The sequence below is a fragment of the Pipistrellus hanaki genome (genome assembly GCF_964339955.1).
Source record: "Pipistrellus hanaki genome assembly, chromosome: 2".
Lineage (NCBI taxonomy): Eukaryota > Metazoa > Chordata > Mammalia > Chiroptera > Vespertilionidae > Pipistrellus > Pipistrellus hanaki.
The window spans coordinates 136,835,466-136,856,069 of NC_140504.1; the positions used below are offsets into that span (position 1 = coordinate 136,835,466).

General features: G+C 38.5%; 1 protein-coding gene across 1 annotated transcript in view; it reads left to right on the plus strand.

Annotated features, from left to right (window-relative positions):
- The window catches only part of LOC311616672 (guanylate-binding protein 6-like), a 32,573-nt gene extending 12,192 nt beyond the window's left edge, over window positions 1-20,381 (plus strand). Inside the window, exons 4-11 of the mRNA XM_084872341.1 lie at window positions 1,476-1,585; window positions 1,781-1,977; window positions 14,780-15,025; window positions 16,389-16,669; window positions 17,443-17,655; window positions 18,594-18,696; window positions 19,014-19,207; window positions 20,138-20,381. Of these exons, the coding sequence (XP_084728467.1) occupies window positions 1,476-1,585; window positions 1,781-1,977; window positions 14,780-15,025; window positions 16,389-16,669; window positions 17,443-17,655; window positions 18,594-18,696; window positions 19,014-19,207; window positions 20,138-20,344 (1,551 nt within the window). The 3' untranslated portion in view covers window positions 20,345-20,381. The remainder of the gene's footprint in view (window positions 1-1,475; window positions 1,586-1,780; window positions 1,978-14,779; window positions 15,026-16,388; window positions 16,670-17,442; window positions 17,656-18,593; window positions 18,697-19,013; window positions 19,208-20,137) is intronic.
- The last annotated feature ends 223 nt before the right edge of the window (window positions 20,382-20,604 follow it).

Below are 20,604 nucleotides of genomic sequence, written 5' to 3' on the forward strand. Positions count from 1 at the left end.
GTAATATTTGTCATTTTAAACTGATTTCTATTTTAACAATAGTGGACATATTCAGTAGTTTCTCATAAATACTTCTTGGCTATATCACCAGTTATTTAACTATGGAGTATTATAAATAGTCCATGATCAACAAATATATGTAGAATAAATATGTACTAACCTGTTCATCCTACATAATAAAAGAGTAATATGCAAATTAACCATCACTCTGCTACACCCACCAGCCATGCCCAGCAGCCAATCAGAGCAAGCATGCAAATTAACACCAACTAAGATGGCTGTGGCCACAAAGAGCAGGAGGGAGGCTTGGGTCCCAGGCAATAGAAAAGCCAAGCTTTCTGCCAGCCCTTGCAGGCCTAAGCCTCCACTCAAGGATACAAAATTTCAATTATAGAAGGTAAACAAATCCAAACAAAAATGCCTGCTGCCACAGAGCAAGTAAAAGTCTTGGCTCTGCTCCAGGCTACAAAGTTTCAATTTTATAAGGTAAATTCCAGATACCAGGGCCTCCACTTGGGTCACCAGGGGGCTTAGCCGGCCTGCAAACTACCACAGGCCCCTTTCTCAGGCCACCCCACATCCCAAGAGAAGCCCCACCCTGATCCAGGATACCCTCCAGGGCAAACTAGCTGTCCGCCACCCATACACCAGGCCTCTAGCCTATTTAATATAAGAGTAATATGCAGGTTGACCATCACTCTAGCAAAAAATATGGGTGCCCTCATGATGTCAAAGATCCTGTCCCTATGTGGTCACAAAATGTCCACCACAAGATGGCCAGCAGGGGAGGGCAGTTGGGAGGTACCATGTCTGCAAGGGAGGGCAGTTGTGGGTGATCAGGCAAGGAAATCAGGGCAGTTGCGAGGCACAAGGCCTGCAAATGAGGGCATTTGGGGATGATCAACCCTGCAGGGGAGGGCAGTTAGGAGTGACCAGGCCTGAAGGGGAGGATAGTTAGGGGCAAACAGGCTGGCAGGGGAGCAGTTAGGCCTCCATCAGGCTGCCTAACTGGGAATAGTTAGGGGTGATCAGGCTGGGAGGCAGAAGCAGTTAGGGGCAATCAGGAAGGCAAGCAGGTGAGCGGTTAGGAGCCAGCAGTCCTGTATTGTGAGAGGGATACCAGATTGGAGAGGGTGCAGGCTGGGCTGAGGGACACCCCTCTCTGTGCATGAATTTTGTTCATTGGCCCTCTAGTTTAACATAATAGCATACCAGGTGCTGCACTAAATTACTTTATATGTTAGTTATGTAATCCAATTCATTAAAAATAAAAACCTTTGATGACAAAAATCACATTCACAAGTAATGTTTTTGTAATTGCTAAAACTCATATGCATATTTATTTCTATCTTCAAACTTACTTGTTTGGATGGTGAGTACATTACCTGAAATAAAAGGAAGGACTGTTAGACTTAGTGTCTGAATGAATTTCTACAGGGTAAATCCCTGACTGTCTTGCCCTAATGTACTTCCAGGGTGATCCTAAGAATGACTTGTGGATCTTTGCCCTGGCTGTGCTGCTATGTAGCAGCTTTGTCTACAATAGCATGAATACCATCAACCACCAGGCCCTGGAGCAGCTGCAGTATCCTTCCAGGAACCCAACCTCCATGTGTCATGGAGGTTGTGGGAATGGAGATCCAGTTAATTCTCCTTTCTTCTCACTTAGTTGCCTTTGGTGGACCAAAAGGAACCACAGTAAAATAAAACTATTTTTTTTTGCATGAGAGAAATGTGTGAATTGTGGGCAGAAAGTTCATTTTCCTTATCCAGGTTATAGTTATGTGACAGAGCTAACAAAACTCATCAAGGCAAAGTCCTCCCTTACACCTGATGGAATAGAAAATTCAACAGAGTTTGTGAGTTTCTTTCCAGACTTTATCTGGGCTGTACGGGATTTCACCCTGGAGCTGGAGTTAAATGGTCTCCCTATCACAGAAGATGAATACCTGGAGAATTCCTTGAAGCTGATTCCAGGTAACAAAGCATGGCTGGGCAGTGGATGGGAGGTACTAAACTTCATGTCTGGAGTTGCATTTGTACTTGAGACTAGAAGTCTGCAGAAATGGTGGTTGGGAATGAGTAGAAAAGCTCTATGGACTGGAGTTTAAGTTCACATAAGAAAAGTGGAGCCAAAAATAGAGAAAAACTATTCATAACCAATTTGTTCTTTACACATTGTAATTTAGAATCCAATTGTAACTTTTAAAATGGTGGTGCTAAAATCTTTTAGAAAGCATGCACTTATTTTTATTATTTTGCCTTCTGATTTTCTGTTTTGAGGAAATCAGCTGATCAAGTACTACTTTGGCATAAATTTACAAAGAAAAGCCCATTAATGAAAAAATGTCTTTCATGTAATTAGACATAATTTTTCTAAAATGGGCATATAATTTTTTAATATCTTTATAGCTATGTATTTATAAAAATGACTATGTTTTCATAAACCTGAAATAGTATATTTTATCTTTTCAAAAGACAAAATATACTATTTGTACAATTTGTAAAAAATAAATCTTTATTGTTCACATTATTACAAATGTTCCTCTTTTTTTTCCCCCCTCCACTGCTCCCCTCCACCAGGTTCCCTCACCAACTTCTGACCTTTCCCCAACCCCATTGTCCTCATCCATATGTGCGCAGTTTATGTTCAGTCTCTTCCCTCACCCCCACACCCCTTTTCCCCAAGAATCGTCAGTCCACTCCCCTTCCATACTTCTGATTCTATTATATTTACCAGTTAATATTGTTCATCAGATTTTTTTAATTCCCTTGGTTTTTAGATTCACTTGTTGATAGTTACATATTTGTTGCTCATAGTTTTATTTTTATCTTCTTCCTCTTCCTAATTAACCACCTTCAGCAATTCATATAATTCTGTTTTGGTGGTGATGAACTCCTTTAGCTTTTTTTTTTATTGGTGAAGCTCTTTATCTGGCCTTCGATTCTGAGTGATAGCTTTGCTGGGTAGAGTAATTTTGGCTGTAGGCTCTTCTTATCCATCACCTTGAATATTTCTTGCCATTCCCATCTGGCCTCATGGTTTCTGTTGAGAAATCAGCTGAGAACTGTATGGGTGCTCCTTTACAGGTAACTATCTGCTTTTCTCTTGCTGCTTTTATTCTCTCTTTGTCTTTTGCTCTTGGAATTTTAATTATGGTTTGTCTTGGTGTGGTCCTCTTTGGATTCCTTCTGTTTGGGGTTCTGTGTGCTTCCTAGACTTGTAAGTCTATTTCTTTCACCAGGTGGGGGAAGTTTTCTGTCACTATTTCTTTAAATAGTTTTTCGTTATCTTGCTCTCTCTCATCTTCTGGGACCCCCATAATTCTGATGTTGGTTTGCTTGAAGTTGTCCCAGAGGTTTGTTACACTATCTTCAAGTTTCTGGATTCTTTTCTCTTCTTGCTTCTGTGGAGAAGTGTCCTCTGGCTCTTTGTGTTCCAAATCTTTGACTTGATTCTTGTGACTTTCCATTTTGTTTTTAGGACTCTATATAATATTTTTTATTTCTGACAATGTATTCTTTATTTCTAGTTGATCCCTTTTCATACCCTCAAAAGTCTCATTTATTTTATTGGCCTTTTCTAGAAAATTCTTGAAAAACCTTATAACTGTGGTTTTGAACTCTATGTCCATTCTTTTACTTTCCTCCATTTCCTTCCTTTGTGTCCTGCCTCTTTTCTGCATTTTAGCTGCTTCCCTGATTTGATGGAACAGTTTTGTGTGTTAGGTGTCCTGGCAGAGCCCAGTAGCACAGTCTTCCCAGTTACCTGAGTTGAACAGTCTTGGTGCAGCCCTTTGTGGCCTGTGTGTGTAGTCTTATTGTTAAGCCTTGCTTGTTGTTGGTATCACTGGGAAGCATTGATCTCCAAGCCAACTGGCTGTGAAGATCAGCAGTGTCTCAGTTAGGAGGACTTCTGTGTTCCACTTGGATGGGCCAGAGTCTTGGGGTGGCACAGACAAGCTTTGGTTCCCTTTCAGTCCTGCCTTAGGAAAGTCCTATTCGAGGTGAGTCCCACAAGACTGGCAGCAGGCTTGTGCACCTCTTGGGGAATGGCTGTTCTGGAGTTTTGCCTGCTCCCTGACAGCGAGTTTTTCCGCAGATCAGAGTTGTCTCTCAGTACAGTTGGGAGTTCTTTTTCATCCCACCACAATGGCTGCTGGCTGCCTGCACCTCTGAGAGAAGGCTGCTCTCAAGTTTCGCCTGCTTCCTGACAGTCAGTTTCTCCCCAACTGGAGCTAATTTCTCTCCCAACCGGAGCTGGCTAACAGTGCAATCAGGAGGTTTTGTTTTTCTCCCCAATGAAAAAGCTAGCCACACGTTAGCTGCCCGCCATCTCCTCACACACTGCAAGTAAACCAGCAGCATATCCAGCCACCTGCCCTTTCTGTGCTCACGGTTCTCTGGACCTCCACAGCCCCTGAGGCTCAGCATCCTTTTCTTTCTTTTTTTTCTCTTCAGTTGGTAGATTTTCCACTCAGCCAGTTTTCTTGTGTATCTGGACAATGTCCACACTGTTTTCTAGTTGTAATTTAAAAATTGTTCTGGTAGGCTACATTTAGTTGTTTACCTTATGCCACCATCTTGTTTTCTCCAGAGTGGTTTTTTTTTTTTTTTTCTGCATCCTAGCCAGCACTTATCATTTGTTGATTTGTTGATGATAACCATTCTGGTAGGTGTGAGATGGTACCTCATTGTTGTTTTGATTTGCATCTCTCTGATGATTAGTGACTTTGAGCATGGTTTCATATGTCTTGACTTTCTATATGTCCTCTTTCAAAAAGTACCTATTTACTCCCTTTGCCCATTTTTTGATTAGATTGTTTACTTTCCTTTTGTTAAGTTATATGAGTTCTCTGCAAATGTTGGAGATTAAACTCTTAAATCAGAGATAACATAGGCAAATATGTTCTCTCATTCAGTGGGCTTTCTTGTTGTTGTGTTGATGGTTTCTTTTGCTGTACAGAAGCTCTTTATTTTGATGTAGTTCCATTTGTTTATTTTCTCATTAATTTCCATTGTCATAAGAGCTCTATCAATAAAGATATTGCTTTGACAAATGCCTTCTACTTTAGTACCTATGGATTTTTCTAAGATTTTTATGGTATCCCATCTTATGTTTAAGTCCTTTATCCATTCTGAGTTTATTTTTGTGTATCGCTTTAGTTGGAGGACTAATTTAATTATTTTGCATGTATCTGTCCAATTTTCCCAACATCATTTATTGAAGAGACTATCTTGACTCCATTGTATGTTCTTGCCTCATTTGCCAAATATTAATTGAGCATAGTGACTTGTGTCAATTTCTGTGTTCTCTGTTCCTTTCCACTGGTCTATATGTCTGTTCTTGTGCTAGTACTAGGCACTTTTGAAAACAGTGGCTTTGTAGTATAGCCTGATACCTGGTATTGAGATCCTTCCAACATTGTTCTTGTTTCTCAAGATTGTTGCGGCTATTTGGGGTCTTTGAGCATGTTTTAATATGTCTCTTGAATTTCTATATGTCTTAGGTCTTTGAAGTATGTAGTTGGTATTTTAATGAGGATTGCATTGAATTTATAGATTGCTTTGAGTAGTATGGTCATTTTAATTTTGATTCTACCAAATCCATGAACATGGTATATTCTTCCATTTGTTCATATCTTCCTGTATCTCTTTTTTCAGTGTCCTAAAATTTTCTGAGTACAGGTCCTTTATCTCCTTGGTTAAATTTATTCCTAGGTATCTTAATTTTTATGTTGCAATGGTAAATTTGATTGCTCTTTTAGTTTCTCTTGCTGTGAGTTTATTAGTTGCGTATAGAAAAGCCATATACTTCTTGGTACTAATTTTGTATCCTGCTACCATGTGCAGTGGGAACGTTGCATCACCAAAGTGTCACTGAAGATCTCTGAAACCGAGACCTGTGGCTGCTGTGGGTCAGTGGGTGCCACATGTGCCATGAATCAGAGTCACTGATGCTCAGTGCAGCCTCATGCATGCACCTAGAATCGGGATCCTATATGTACTGCGCTGAAAAAAATAAGTCCCTGTAGTCATGCACTGAAAATCAGAGTCCTCTGGCATGTGCCAGGAGTCAGAGTCACCTTATGTACATGCCGAGAATTGAATATTGGAGTCTCTGTAGCTTGGTGCGACCTTGCACTGAGAATCAGGGTCCCTGTGTGCATGTGTGCCAAGAATCGGAGTCACTGGAACTCAGTTTGCATACATTGAGAATTAGGGATTCCATGTGCATGCAATGAGAAACAGAGTCCCAGCATGTGAGTGCTGAGAGACAAGTTACTGGTGTACACAGCTGCCTTTTCCTGTGCATTGGATAGGCATGACTGTGGTGTCTGGTGGTTGGCAGCTGTGGATTGGGAAGACTCAGTTTTTGCTGCTGTGCCCTTGTGCCTTTGTGCTCTTGTGCCCTTGATTGGATTCACAAGCCCAGCAGTGGCTCACAGAGGCACCTGGTGGTCATTTGCCATGGCATAGCATTCCGAAGGGCCCTGGCACTGAAGTTGTGCGACCTGCTGTGCCTGTGGGCAGGCATCCAAGAAGGAGGAATTTCCAATTTCTATTGCTGGGGTGCATTCCCTTGTTTGGATACAAGTGCACCCAGTGGGGGTTCACAGCGGCATTGAAGAGGAACTTTTCAGGTGGTGGGCTCAGGGGGCCTGCACAATGGAAAGGCACAACTGTGGTGTCTGGAGGTTGACAGCCAGGGAGAGGGAAGTCACACTTATTGCTGTGGGAGCTGTGCACCCTTGGAGGTGGAAGTCCTAGGGATCTTCAGGTCTGTGGCCAGGACAACAGGATTTTGATTAGAATGACTGCAGGGTCACAGGCAGTGTCCTAGATCAGTCTGGGTGGTGGTGCTGATGAGTTCCTTGAAGAGGCTGCTCTCCTCTTCAAGATGGCAAGGGCTCTGTGTCCAAGTCCCACAGCCTAAGGAGTGCTGCTGGTGATAGTAGGTGCTCCCTGTCCAGGAGAGCCTGGTCTGCCAGCCTCTGATATTTCTGCTGTATTTAATTGTCCCACACTCACTGACACCTATTTTCAATTTTAGTTTACACTCAATATCATTTTGTATTATTTTCAAATATATAGCAGAATAGTTAGATAACACATATTTTGCAATGAGATCCCCCCTATATTTCAATTACCCACCTGGTACCATATAGATATTACAATATTATTAACTATATTCTGTATGCTGCTTTTTACATCCCTATGAATATTTTCTAAATACCAACTTGTATTTGTTAATGCCTTCACTTTTTCACCCCCACTCTCCTTGTGTAGCCATCAATTTTTTTCTGTATATGTATTAGTCTGTAACAATTTTGTTTATTTTGTTTTTTTCATTTTTTTAAATTAAGATATTATATGTATATATACCTTACCAATCCCCACCCCACCCCACCCCACCCCATCCTACCCAACTGCCATACATGTCCTCCCTCCCCAGAGTTTTGCGCCCTTTGTTTATGCTTATATGCATGCATACAAGTCCTTCCTTTGATCTCTTATCTCCCCCATATCTCTCTATCTTCTCCCCCTGTAATTTGAAAGTCTCTTTATTGCTTTACTGTCTCTGTATCTATATTTTGGTTCATCAGTTTATAATGTTCCTTATTATCCATAAATGAGTGAGATCATGTGGTGTTTTTCTTTCATTGGCCTATTTCACTCAGCATAATGTTCTCCAATTCCATCCAGGTTGCTGCAAATGATAAGAATTCATTCTTTTTATGGCAGCATAGTATTCCATTGTGTAGATGTACCATAGTTTTTTAATCCAATCATCTGCTGATGGGCACCTAGGCTGTTTCCAAATCCTAGGTATTGTAGATTGTGCTGCAATGAACATAGTGGGGCATATATCCTTTTTGATTGGTGTTTCTAGTTTCTTTGGATATATTCCTAGGAGTGGGATTACTGGGTCAAATGTGAGTTCCATTTTCAGTTTTTTGAGGTAACTCTATACTGTTCTCCACAGTGGTTGCACCAGTCTACATTCCCACCAGCAGTGCACGAGGGTTTCTTTTTCTCCACAATCTCGCCAACACTTGTCGTTTGTTGATTTGCTGATGATAGCCATTCTGACAGGTGTGAGATGGTACCTCATTGTTGTTTTGATTTGCATCCCTCAGATAATTAGTGACTTTGATCACGTTTTCATGTGTCTCTTCACCTTCCTTCTGTCTTCTTTTGAAAATATTCTATTTAGGTCCATTGCCCATTTTTTAATTGGATCATTTATATTCTTTTATTAAGTTGTATAAGCTGTCTGTAGATGTTGGAGATTAAACCTTTATCAGTGATAACATTTGTAAGTATGTTCTCCCAAACAGTGGGTTTTCTTGTTTTGTTGATGGTTTTTGTTTTGTTTTTTCTGTAAAAAAGCTTTTTATTTTGATGTAGTCCCATTTGTTTATTTTCTCTTTAGTTTCCATTGCCCTCGGGGCAGTATTAGTGAAGAAGTTCTTTTGGCATATGTCTGAGATTTTGCTGCCTGTGATGCCTCTAGTATTTTTATGGTTTCCTGTGTTATGTTTATTTAAGTCCTGTATCCATTTTGAGTTTATTTTTGTGTATGGTATAAGTTGGTAATCTAGTTTCATTCTTTTGCATGTATCTGTTCAATTTTCCCAACACCATTTATTGAAGAGATTGTCTTGATTCCATTGTATGTTCATGCCTCCTTTGTCAAATATTAATTGAGCATAGTGATTTAGGTTGATATCTTGATTCTCTATTCTATTCCATTGATCTATATGTCTGTTCTTGTGCCAGTATCAGGCTGTTTTGAGAACAGTGGCTTTGTAATACAGCTTGAAATCTGGTATTGAGATACTTCCTACTTTGTGAAATATGCCATTGTTATTTTAATGGGGAGTGCATTGAACCTATAAATTACTTTGTGGAGTATGGACATTTTGATGATGTTGATTCTACCAATCCATGAACATGGTATGTTCTTCCATCTGTTTACATCTTCCTCTATCAGTTTTTCACTGTTGTGTAGTTTTCTGCATATAGGTCTTTTACCTCCTTAGTTAAGTTTATTCCTATGTATCTTAATTTTTTTGGTACAATGGTAAATGGGATTGCTTTTTTAGTCTCTGTTTCTGCAAGTTCACTATTGGTGTATAGAAATGCCATAGATTTCTTGGCATTAATTTTGCATCCTACTACATTGCTGAATTCATTTATTAAATCTATAATAGTTTTTTGATTGAATATTTTGGTTTTTTTTATGTACAATATCATGTCATCTGCAAATAAGGACAAATTTACTTCTTCTTTTTCAATTTGGATGCCTTTTATTTCTGCTTCCTGTCTAATTTCGATGGCTAGTACTCCCAGTACTATGTCAAACAGGAGTGGCGAGAGTGGGCATCCCTGTCTTGTTCCTGTTCTTAGAGGGAATGGTTTTAGTTTTTGCCCATTGAGTATGATGTTGGCTGTGGGTTTATCATATATAGCTTTTATTATGTTGAGGTATGATCCTTGTACTCCCACCTTGTTGAGAGTTTTTATCAGGAAAGGGTGTTGGATTTTATCAAATGCTTTTTCTGCATCAATTGATATGACTATATGATTTTTATCTTTCAATTTGTTTATGTGATGTATCACGTTTATTGATTTGTGGATATTGTATCATCCTTGCATTCCTGGAATAAATCCTACTTGGTCATGATGTATGATCTTTGTGATGTTCTGCTAGAGCCAATTTGCTAGAATTTTGTTGAGGATTTTGTCATCTATGTTCATGAGGGATATTGGCCTGTAATTCTCTTTCATGTGTTGTCTTTATCTGGTTTTGGTATTAGGGTGATGCTGGCTTCATAGAATGAGCTTGGAAATGTTCCTTCCTCTTGAATTTTCTGGAATAGTCCAAGGAGGATAGGTTTTAGTTCTTCCTTGAATGTTTGGTAAAACTCTCCTGTTAAGCCATCTGGCCCCGGGCTTTTGTTTGCTAGAAGCTTTTTGACAACTGTTTCAATTTCTTCCCAAGTCACTGGTCTATTGCGATTTTTAGATTCTTCCTGATTGAGTTTTGGAAGGTTATATTTTTCTAGGAATATGTCCATTTCCTCCAGGTTGTTCAGTTTATTGGAATAGAGTTTTTCGTAGTATTTTGTAACAATCCTTTGAGTTTCAGCAGGGTCTGTTGTTATTTCACCTCTTTCATTTCTGATTTTGTTTATTTGGGTTCTCTCTCTTTGTTTTTTGGTTAGCTTGGCTAGAGGTGCATCAATTTTGTTTATCCTTTCAAAGAACCAGCTCTTGGTTTTATTGATATTTTGTATTGTTTCTTTGGTCTTTATGTCATTTATCTCCACTCTGATTTTTATTATTTCCTTCCTTCTGCCTACACTGGGCTTTTCTTATTACTCTTTTTCTAACTCTTTGAGTTGTAGAGTTAGATAATTTGTTACCACTTTTTCTTGTTTTTTTGCATTAGGCTTGTAGAGATATGAACTTCCCTCTCAAAACTGCTTTAGCAGTGTCCCTTAGATTTTGGATTGTTGTATTTTCATTGTCATTAGTCTCCAGGATGTTTTTAATTTCTTCCTAGATTTATCTGGTAACCTAGTCCTTGTTTAATAGCATGCTGTTTAGTCTCCATGTGTTTGATTTCTTTGGAATATTTTAATTGTAGTTGATTTCAAGTTTTATGCCACTATGATCTGAGAAGATGCTTGATATGATTTCTATCTTCTTGAATTTGAAGAGACCTTGCCTATGTCCCAACAAGTGGCTATCTTTGAGTATGACCCATGTGCACTTGAGAAGAATGTATATTCTGTTGCTTTAGGATGGAATGTTCTGAAGATGTCGATTAATTCCATCTGGTCTACTGAGTCATTTAGGATTGATGTTTCTTTGCTGATTTTTTATTTAGATGGTTTGTCAAAAGGTAATAGTGGGGTATTAAAATCTCCTACTGTGATTGTATTGCTATTAATCTCTCCTTTAATGTCCTCCAGCAGTTTTTTTTGTTTTTTTCAATGTATTTGGGTGCTCCTGTATTACAATAGATGCATATATGTTTATTTCTTCTTGTTGGATTACTCCCATTAGTATTATGAAGTGGCTGGCCTTCATTATCTCTTGTGTCCTTCACTATGAAATCTAATTTGTCAGATATAAGTATTGCTACGCCAGCTTTTTTTTTTTCATTTCCACTCGCCTGGAAAACATTTTTTCATCCCTTCACCCTCAGTCTCTGTGTGTCTTTTTTTCTGAAATGTGTTTCTTGTAGACAGCAGATATATGGGTCTTGTTTTCTTATCCAATCTATTGTCCTATGTCTTTTGTTTGGGGCATTTAATCCATTTACATTTAAAGTTATAATTGATAGGTACTATTTGTTGCCATTTTTATTCTATGCCCCTGTGTTCCCTCTTCGCTTCCTATTTCTTTATTTTTACAGCAGACCCTTTAGCATTTTTTGCATTGTTGGTTTGGTGGTGATAAATTCCCTTAGTCTGTTTATGTCTGTAAAGCTCCTGATTTCACCTTCAATTTTGATTGATAGCCTTTCTGGGTACAGTATTCTTGGATTCAGAACCTTCCTTTGCATTATTTTGTATATTTCATTCCATTCCCTTCTGGCCTGATGAGTTTCTGTTGAGAAATCAGTTGCTAGTCTGATGGGGGTTCCTTTATATGTAATTTTCTGTCTCTCTCTTGCTGCTTGTAAAATTCTTGCTTTGTTGTTGGTGTTTGCCAATTTAATTATAATGTGCCTTGGCAGCAGTCTTTTGGGATTCATTTTGCTTGGGATTCTGCGAGCATCTTGAATTTGTGTGGGTTTTTTCTTCTCTATCTCAGGAAAGTTTTCTGTCATTATTTCTTCAAACACTTTTTCTATGCCTTCCTCAGTTTCCTTTCCTTCTTGAACTCCTATTATTCTAATATTGTTTTGTTTTGTATTGTCCCAAAGTTCCCTTAGGCTCTCCTCCTGATTTTTAATTTTTTGTTCCAGAAGCTGCTCTAATTGGATATATATTTTTTTCATCTTATCTTCTAGCTCACTGATGCGGTTCTTTGCTTCTTCTAGTCAACTCTTGATGCTTTCTATTGAGTTCTTTACAGTAACAATGTCATTTTTTCATTTCTTCTTGGTTCTTCTTCATTACCTCTTGGTTCTTACTCAGATTGTCAAATTTGTCTTCCATTCTTTTTAGCCTTCTTATGACCATTACTCTGAATTCTTGCTCTGGTAGGTTGCTTGCCTCTAATCCATTTACTTCCTTTTCTGGTGATGCCTGCTTTTCTTTCATATGCTGGTTGTTTCTTTGTTTCCCCATGATCTCTCTTTTCAGGATGTCTGGTTATGTGGTTCTCTCTCTCCTTTTTGTAGTGCAGTGGAGCACTCCTTTGAGTCCAAGTGTTTGCGCCACCTGGGACCAGTGTTCTGCAGCTCACAGCTGCTCGGTGGTAGCTGCGGCTGTGGGTATTCAGGTCTCTGACAAGATCCACTTTTTCTTTAAAGATAGTGAGATTTCCCCGTCCAAGCCCGTAGGTAGCTCCGGGAGGGGGCCCAGTCACGCTGTGGGTGCTTCCCTGTCAGGGGCACCCTGATCATCAGTCCTCTGCCTTCTCCTGGAGTTTGCCTGTCCCTTAGCTTACTAACAAACACTCCCAGTGTGACCCTCACCTGCTTTCTCTTTCTGCTTTGGGACAAGGCTCAGAACCCGACCATCTATTCTTCTGCCATTTTGTGTCCAGAGCTATTTTGTTTTTTTAGAATTCACAAATAAGTGAAGTCAGATGATATTTGTCTTTCTCTGTCTAGCTTATTTCACTGAGCACAGTACTCTCTAGATTCATCCATGCTATCTCAAATGGTATGATTTCATTTTTTATTATGCTTGAGTAATATTCCATTGTGTATATTACTACCTATACTTTACCTACTTGTCTATTTTGGTTACTTCCATATCTTGGCTACTGTAAATAATGCTGCAATGAATATAGCAGTCATATATTCTTTTTGAATTTGTGTTTTGTATTTCTTCAAATATATTACCAGAAGTGAAGTCACTGGGCCATAAAATAGTTCTATTTTTAATTCTTTTGTGAAACCTCCATTCTCTTTTCCATAGTAGCTGCACAAATCTGCATTCTCACCAACAGTGCAAAATGATTCCCCCCCCCCCCCCCTTTTTTTTCCCTTCACATCCTCAGCAACTCTTATTGCTTGTTTATTTATTAATGAGTGCCATTCGGACAGGCATGAGGTGATATTTTATTGTGTTTTAACTTGCATTTATCAGATGATTAGCAATGTTGAACATCTTTTCATATGTGTATTGGCCTTCATGTTGGAGATTATACTGTCCATGTTTTATTCTAGTAGATGTATGGTTTTGAGTCTTACATTTAAGTCTTCGATCTAGTTTGAGTTTATTCTTATATATGGTGTAAGAAGGTGGTATAGTTTCACTTCTTTTGCACATATTTGTCCAATTTCCCAACTCCATGCACGAACTAGGCTGCCTTTACCCCATTGTATGCTGTATGTTGTTTTACCTCTTTTGTCATCTATTAATTGATTGTATTTGCATGGGTTTATTTCTGGGAACCCTGATGTTTCAATTGATCTGTATGTCTGTTTTTATTCCAGCACTATGCTGCTTAGATTACCACAGTATTGTATTTTAGTTTGGTATCAGGTAGCATATTACTTCCAAATTTATTCTTTCTCAGTATGTCTGTGACTATTCAGGGTCTTTTATGGTTTCATGTACATTTTTGGATTATTTATTGTAGTGATGTGAAAAACACCATTGGTATTTTGAGATACATTGTGTTGAATTTATAGATTTCTCTGGGCATTATAGAAATTTTAATTATGTTAATCATTTCTATTTGTATCATAGGTTCCCCCCCCCCAATTTCCCCATATTTCCCCATGCTACAATTTCAAAATAATAAAGATATTTGAATGTGTTACGTCTACATAGGCATGTAGATATCTGATGAACCCTGGAACGAAATTCCACTTCTGATTTATACACTCTTGATTTCATGTTTGTATTTATGGTTTCTTAAAGCAATGAGAAATGGGCTACACAGATCAACAAAACTATGAAATAAATATAATTCTTAACCTTAAAGAGTTTAGAGACTGTTGATATCTTAAAATTATGTTTTAGCTACATTTACTCTTCAATCTTCGAAGTATTTTATTTTTTAAAGGCTAATGCTATACACATTATTTTTTAGCATCTAAACAGTTTTCTTTAGATAATCTGGTGTTACCATGTTTCGCCGAAAATAAGACATCCCCTGAAAATAAGACCTAGCGCAACTTTGGGAGAAAAAATTAATATGACAGTGTCTTATTTTAGGGGAAACAGGGTATTTCCAACATTGCTACATTGTGTACTGTTTGAACTCTTCATTTTGATCCACAGCTTCATTTTCCCATGGGATCAAGTAGACCAAAAACTTATATTTGCCCCAAGTTTCTGTTATTCATTCGTAGCTAATATTGACAATATAAACATTACTCTACCATTTTAGGTCCAACAACAATAGTAGGTTGCTGTAGTTGTTTTTTAAGCATATTTAATCACTTCCAAATTTTTCCCAAAGTTGTATTATCAGTAAATTTGATGTTAAAGAAGCATTTGTATTTCCACCCAAAGGAGTTGTAATCAGAAGTTATATATGGCAAAGATACACAATTCTCTGTCATAAAAATCTTTAGATCCCTTGTCCTCAGACTGCTCCAACTGTAATACCTGTTTTTGTTTGTCTTATCTTTCAGGCAGGAATCCCAAAGCCCAAATATCCAATCTCCCCAGGGAGTGCATCCGGAATTTCTTTCCAAAACGGAAGTGTTTTGTCTTTGACCGACCAATAAATGACAAAGAACTCCTAGCCAATATTGAGAAGGTTGCAGAATACCAACTGGATCCTAAATTCCAGGAACAAACAAAGAATTTCTGTTCTTACATCCTCACTCAGGCGAGGGCCAAGACCCTCAGGGAGAGAATCACAATCACTGGGAAACGTGAGTCTCAATTTCACATTTTGGGGCCTAATAATTATTGAATATATTATAGGATGTGTTCTCCAGGATTTATTTTTGATTCTACATAGAATTATGGGTCCACAGATATTCATACTCCACGAATACACATGTATACTTATCCTGCTTTTGGATGTTTATAAATTTTTCTCCAAAATTACAACCATTGACAGCAAAATCTATAACATCTATACATATCAAAAGTGTTCTACTAATAATGAATCAGTAACTGGGTGTAAAAACAGAATACTCTATTTTCTTAATTAAAGTCATTTATAATGAATGAGATTTGCAAGAAGACAAAAGATATTTTGGAGGTTTAGAGAAATTTAACAATGCACCTTAGCCCATAAAGCTCTGATAATTTACTGGAAGCTTCAGAATTCAGAAAAATATAGCATCACATTTACCCTGCCTCATCTTGTCCACTTATATAAGCAATTTGCTTCTAAGATTTTTCAATGGGAAATTATGTTTTCCAGATACCCTTTAGTATGTTAGATAAAAGAATATATTGAATTATGATAGCCTTGTGGTCTAAAGAAACATAAAAATTAATAGTCAATGGGACAATAGTGTTACTGGAGGAAATATGTTCTCCTGTGGTGTTCTGTGAAAGGAATTTAAGGGACCCTTGATGTAGGTGGAATTTTATGTGATAACGGCAAGGGTTATTAAAGTGAAAAGCAATGTACACTCTCAGGAAGACAGAGAGATGGCAGACTAGACAGCAGCTACTGCCCTGATGTTTTTGTTAAGCTTCCCCATATTTGGGTTTGGGAAAGAGCAGGCTTTTTAAAAAAAGACCCAATCTCTTTCCTGTTTTCTTCAGGGCTTGTGCCCTTCCCTTAGGCAATGTTTTCCCCTAGATTTTCCCAGGCTTGTACCTTCCCCCACATATGGTCCAAATTTAGCTCCTACTGCACATGCTTCATTTGGCTCCTATTGTGCAGGTACTTAGTAGAGGAATTCTTTCTGCATCATTTTCTCCCATCCTGGTTAGTTGGGTGAACTCCCCAAAGTGTTTGTAAGACTATTTTTTCCTATTTAATCAGGCTTTATTAGATGTATCATTCCATTAGGCCCCTAGTCACTTGTTAATATTTAATTAACAGCGTAGACCAATCATAGTAGATGGAAGTAGTGTGTGTGTATGTGTGTGTGTGTGTGTGTGTGTGTGTGTGTGTACGCACCCACGCATGTGCGTGCATTTGTGTGTGTTTATATGTGTGCGCATATATGTATGTTTGGTTGTGAGATACATAAGGACAGAGAGATTTAGAAATGTAATCTTTGAATCGTAGATCCTATTGAGTGACATCCCTTAAATTTCCTGGCTTATTAGGTCTAAGGACTCTAGTGGTGACTTATGTGGATGCCATCAATAGTGGAGCAGTGCCTTGTTTGGAGAATGCAGTGACAACTCTGGCCCAGCTTGAGAACTCAGCGGCTGTGCAGAAGGCAGCTGACCACTACAGTGAGCAGATGGCCCAGAGAGTGAGCTTCCCCACAGACACCCTGCAGGAGCTGCTGGACCTGCATGCAGCCTGTGAGAAGGAAGCCATTGCAATCTTCATGGAGAACTCCTTCAAGGATGAAAACCAGGAGTTCCTGAAGCATCTTATGGTACTTTGTCTTAGTATTCATTTACCCTTTGTGTCTTTCCCTTGAAAAATGAAGCCTAGAAGAGCTTTTCTGACTTGAGTCCTCCTCTCTCACTCCATTGATTGAGTGGTCTGGATTCTTATGAAGGATAGAGTTTCAAAGGACTGAATTTTCTTTTTCCTCTCACCACCAAACCTCAGGCACTATATGTAAAAATTTGTCTGGTTCCTGATGCATAATCAGTATAGATGTATTTCAGAAACGAATACTTATATTGATATCAAGCGTGCCCTGAACACCCAAAAGTCATTCCTCAGCTAGTCACTTTCGTGAGGGACTCCCCTACTCTCAGGAACCAAATGTCTCTAAACAGACCCTCCATACCAGGCTATTTTCAACTCCTTTGGGTCCTTGTTGTACCTATTTAATCAGGCTTTATCAGATGTCTCATTCCATTAGGCCCCTAGTCTCTTGTTAATATCTAACTGCCATTGAAGATGGAATTAACAATAGTTATAGCTGCAGTGAGCCAAAGAGATAAGGGAATTCAACACCAACATTTTTTATGAGGAACCTGAGACCCAGGACAGTTGGAAGCTTTTCCCTGGCTCACATGGAATTACCTACCTTGTTGGTAAAGGAAGCCTTGTAATTCCTGTTTTATTCCATGTCCTTCTCCAACAGAATGCTTTTCTCATGGGGACTATAGATAGACATCCTTCCACCAGATTCTTTCGAATTTTTTCTTGTCTGTTCCTTTCTCCTGGTGATAGCCCTCTTTATTTCTCTTGTAGGAAATCATAAAGGATAAGCAGGATAAGTTCTTGCTGCAGAATGAAGATGCATCTGTTAAATACTGTCAGGATCAACTTGAGCAGCTTTCCAAGTCCCTAATGGAAGCTATTTCAGCAGGCATGTTCTCTGTTCCTGGTGGTCACAAGCTCTACATGGAAACAAAGGGAAAGATTGAACAGGACTACTGGCAAGTGCCCAAGAAAGGAGTGAAGGTGAGGAATAAGGGAAGCATAGGGATCCTACAGATTAAAGCAAGAGGGTCTCCTGGAAATTGGTCACAGCACTGGTTATGGGTAATATGAGAGCATGGGGATCTCATAACTGTTTTAACTTTAAATGCCCATAATTTGGTCTTTCTTCCTAAAGAGAGCCACAATGTCTATTCCCAAAAAAGAATATGGATTTTTGAAATCCATAAAATTCCTAAGAGAAATAATCATTTTCCATCCAACAATATAACATTCAGTGAGTCAAAGGCAAACAATTTACAAGTTAAAATCAGAGTTTTTGTATTCAAAACTTATCAAAAGAGGAAAGGAATTCAATCATGAACATAATTGCCTACAGCATTAAAATACTTATGAATCTGAGATAGTTGTCAATATAGATGGTGGTACCAACTAATAATATTAAAATAATAATGATAACAATGCAATTAATGTTTATTGAAATCTTAATGTTAAGACCTAATTTTGAGTACTTTTCCTAGAATTTTAATTTTATCCTTCAACTAGAATAAACAGGCATCTATACATTTTGTAAACATTTCACACATCTGAACTGAGAGGCAGAGATGGACTAAAATGACTTGCTTAAAGGTACAGCCAGCAAGTGTCAGAGGAAAACAGCAACACTAATTGGAGAAAACATATCTCCCTGGAAGGTAAATATACAAAAGCACCAGAGCCAGTGGTTTTGTAGCACTGAAAATGGTTCTCACTGGCTGGAATGTAGAGTGAATAGAAGAATGGAGCACTAGGAGAGAGACTTCATGGTATATGAAGAACTTCTGATCTCTCTAATGAGATTGGAAACTATGGACATATGATTCAGTTTTAATCAGGCAGGAAACATTACACGGACACAGTTATTTTGAAGTCTATTCTTCCCAGTGGAAATCAAAGTTTTTTGTTCCTTCTTGTCTCCTTAGGCAAATGAGGTTCTCCAGAGGTTCCTGCAGTCGCAGGCAGCAATAGAGAATTCCATCCTGCAGGCAGACAAAGCACTCACAGATGGGGAGAAGGCCATGGCAGGTAAGTGGCAGGGCTGGGCTCACAATGGGTGGCAGGTACCTGCAGTGTCCTTTGACAGCTGTGAGAACAAAACCTCCTGAAACAAGGAGCTTTCTGTTCTTCTGTGGGACATACTCTATAACTTGAAAACACCAAAGCACCTCAACCAGCCAGGGCCTTTCCCATCACACTCTGAAATGTCCTCTTGATGGTGTGGCAAAGGGAGCAGTTCAGATTCTTCCACCTCCTCTTCCAGTTTGGCTTGTTCTCAGAGCTCAGGAGGGTAGAGATCAGTTCTCACCTAATTTTCTTGCCTCTCTCAAACCTCCCTGGGGCAGCGGAGAGGGCCAAGAAGGAGGCAGCTGAGAAGGAACAGGAGCTGATGAAACAGAAACTACAGGAGCAGCAGCAACAGATGGAGGCACAGATGAAAAGTTTAGAGGAACATATATTGCAACTTAAGGAGAAGATGGAGAAAGAAAGAGAGAATATAATAAAAGAGCAGACTATGATGTTGGAGCATAAATTGAAGGTAAGTCCTGCCATGGCCTCAGTACTGCTCTATGGTCATTGTCCTGGTACGTCAGGTGGGATGGAGAATGTTATAGCAAGACCATGGAGGCAACACCATTGCCATTTACTACTTGTGATTTGGTAAAGTATTGAATCTTCCCCTTGTTCCCTTTCTTTGTAAAAAAATTAATTTTGAAATACACTCTGGGCATAGACTCTTGAGTGGTCAGGACAAGCATCTCATCTCTGAATACTTAGACAATATAAATAGGTTCTGAGCTGTGATTTTAGGTCATTTTAAAATGACTTATTTTGAAACACATGTATTTATTGTGACTACCAACTGGTTTATTTTACCAAGATCATTGCCTATTATCAGGAACCCTGCTACCACCCAAAGACTCTGAGGTAGATCTATGCTGACAATAAACTATCAGAAATGTCCAGATTAAAAATATAGGGGTATGACAGCTTCAAACTTGCTGGTTCCCATATGTGGAGAATCTACCCAAGAGATCTGATGGCAAAGGAAGAATTCCTGATTGGCTATCTGATCATGTTTATAATACAGTTCTAGAGCAATGTATAACTTCCCATTATTTTTACATTTGGTTGGCCATATTATCCTAAGAGGGATTGAGAATTGGTGCCAGCAGACCAAGGTTACTGCTCAACTGATATTGTGACTGGCACACATTACATTTGTCCTCAGGCTAGGCTTAGCATCCTATCAAAACCCTATATATGTGTGAATATTTGTAAGAATGTAAACTAATCTTTCTTTCAAAGTTTAAGTCCAAGAAAGAATTATTCCTTTTTGGAAAATTATCCTTGTTTCTGTAAGAGAGACAATTTTCAGAGTGAAAGGAAAGAGTTATTAACTATAAAATTAAATTCTTGAAAAACATGGGAATTTAAAATGTTGTATTTCCCTTCTCACATTTTTTAGGTTCAAGAAGATCTACTTAAAGAAGGGTTTAAAAAGAAAGCTGAAGAGATGAATGCAGAGATCAGTAATTTGAAAAATAAGATTGATAATGCTAAAGAAGATGCTTCTCACTGGATTGAAAAAGCCATAGATGTCTTTACAATTTTGTGTTTTCCTGGTAACCCTGTTATGAAAGGCATTGGATTACTGCTTAGAATAATGAAATAATTCTTTGAAATAAATTATGGACTGTAAATATATGCTAAGGATTGTTTCTAGTGTGTATTCTTTTTAATTTCATTCATCCAAGTCTTAAACAAAAAAAGGTGCCTACTAAATGATATCAATGCCTAGCCCTCATTAGACAGAATTAATGCTTCTATGCTTTGATATAGTATGTTTACTTTATGAAATATGCATGTTGAAATAAATATGCTTACAAACAATTCACCGACTTACCACTTTAAGTAACAAGAGATTGGAAACTA